This window comes from Colobus angolensis, unplaced genomic scaffold (assembly GCF_000951035.1).
Source record: "Colobus angolensis palliatus isolate OR3802 unplaced genomic scaffold, Cang.pa_1.0 Scaffold175, whole genome shotgun sequence".
Lineage (NCBI taxonomy): Eukaryota > Metazoa > Chordata > Mammalia > Primates > Cercopithecidae > Colobus > Colobus angolensis.
This window is the reverse complement of record NW_012114877.1, coordinates 6,441,714-6,443,464: the sequence shown is the minus strand read 5'-3', so window position 1 is coordinate 6,443,464 and position 1,751 is coordinate 6,441,714. Positions and strand designations below refer to the sequence as shown.

Sequence of the window (1,751 nt, the reverse complement as noted above, 5' to 3'; positions counted from 1 at the left end):
TCCTGCCTCAGCCTCCTGAGTAGCTGGGATTACAGGTGTGTGCCACCATGCCTGGCTAATTTTTTTTTATTTTTATTTTTAGTAGAGATGGGGTTCCACCATGTTGGCCAGACTGGTCTCGAACTCCCGACTTCAGGTGATCCACCTGCCATGGCCTCCCAGAGTGCTGGGATTACAGGCGTGAGCTACTGCACCAAGCCGAGATTTTCCTTTTTTTCCTTATCTTTTTTTTTTTTTACTATCAGTTATTCCTGGTTTCTCAAGAATTAAATTTGTTTACTTTAGGTTCTTGCTCAGAACTCTGGTTTTGACCTTCAGGAAACATTAGTTAAAATTCAAGCAGAACATTCAGAATCAGGTCAGCTTGTGGGTGTGGACCTGAACACAGGTAAGAAAATGCAACTGTTGTAGAGGGAAAACTAGATGTAATATATGTGAGTTGAAGCCAGGAAAGATTGAAAATGGGGACCAAAAAAAAATTTTGCTTTGCAATTTGACACCAGTACTATTAGGGAACTCTGGGTTCTAAAATACGATAAAATAGGATATTAATAAAAAATGGAATGACTAGATATAATTAAGGGACTAGAGTAGACATGAGTAATTTGGGGATACAATTTTGGAGATGTTGAGTGGTGGTAGATGGTTCAGATTAATGTTGAAGGATTTTCATACTGCATTTGCCTTACTTAGTTTTTAATCAAGTACTATGATAAAATAGATTTGGTGATTATATTCCTGGATGAAAACTAGCTAAAGATAGCAATTAATGCCAGAAAAGGGGATCTCGAAATGTAGTGAAATGGTGATAGCCCTAATCTTAGGTTCCTGTAAACAAAACAACACAAATTAAGTACAAAGTAGGAGATAACAGGTACATCCATGCAGTATGTGCAAGACCTATTGTTGTCAACATTATTATTTAATAGAAAAGGTTTCTGGAATGAGGGAAATGATCAGTCCATTTTAGCCAGATGATAGTTGAAGTGTGCTATACTTCAGTATGAGTAAGCAGAAATCTTTCCAGAAAAAGAGAGGGGGTGTTCAGGACTTCTCAGTAGAAGTCAGACACTCATCAAATATTGTGGACGGGGTCATGGTTTAAAGTAGAAAATTGGGCTAACAGAGAAGCTTTGAACTCTCATAGTTAATACTGGAGGAAATGAGTCATCAGTGATAAGCAAAGCCACACACAATATTGTTGGTTCTTATTGACTGAACTTACTTTAAGAAGATTTGGTTGCCTTTTAGGTGAGCCAATGGTAGCAGCAGAAGTAGGTGTATGGGATAACTATTGTGTAAAGAAACAGCTTCTTCACTCCTGGTAAGTTTGGGAAAATGAAAACTAAACTGTTAGAGAATCATACTCTTCATTTAGGGTGTTCTGTTTAGTTGCTCCTTTTTCCCCCCATGAATAATGTAATCAGCTGGAAGTATGGAAACTGAACTAGCCCTCTCTGATGTTTAGAAGGGAAGGGGGAAATTTAATTGGATGTAATGTGTACAGCTTGGTTGGAAGTGGGAAGTTGAGTCGAATTAGGACTCCCAATCATCTGAGCCATCTTATTTTTGTCCCCCTTTCAGCACTGTGATTGCCACCAACATTCTCTTGGTTGATGAGATCATGCGAGCTGGAATGTCTTCTCTGAAAGGTTGAGTTGAAGCTTCCTCTGTATCTGAGTCTTGAAGACTCTGCAAAGTGATCCTGAGAGAATACAGCTGTGGAATTTTTGTCCAGGCTTCAAATGATT

At 38.7% G+C, this 1,751-nt stretch overlaps 1 protein-coding gene across 1 annotated transcript in view; it reads left to right on the top strand.

Moving 5' to 3' along the window:
• Positions 1-1,751, top strand: part of CCT6A (chaperonin containing TCP1, subunit 6A (zeta 1)) — a 13,398-nt gene extending 11,647 nt beyond the window's left edge. Inside the window, exons 8-10 of the mRNA XM_011938638.1 lie at positions 286-388; positions 1,252-1,324; positions 1,585-1,751. Coding sequence (XP_011794028.1) covers positions 286-388; positions 1,252-1,324; positions 1,585-1,657 — 249 coding nt within the window. The 3' untranslated portion in view covers positions 1,658-1,751. The remainder of the gene's footprint in view (positions 1-285; positions 389-1,251; positions 1,325-1,584) is intronic.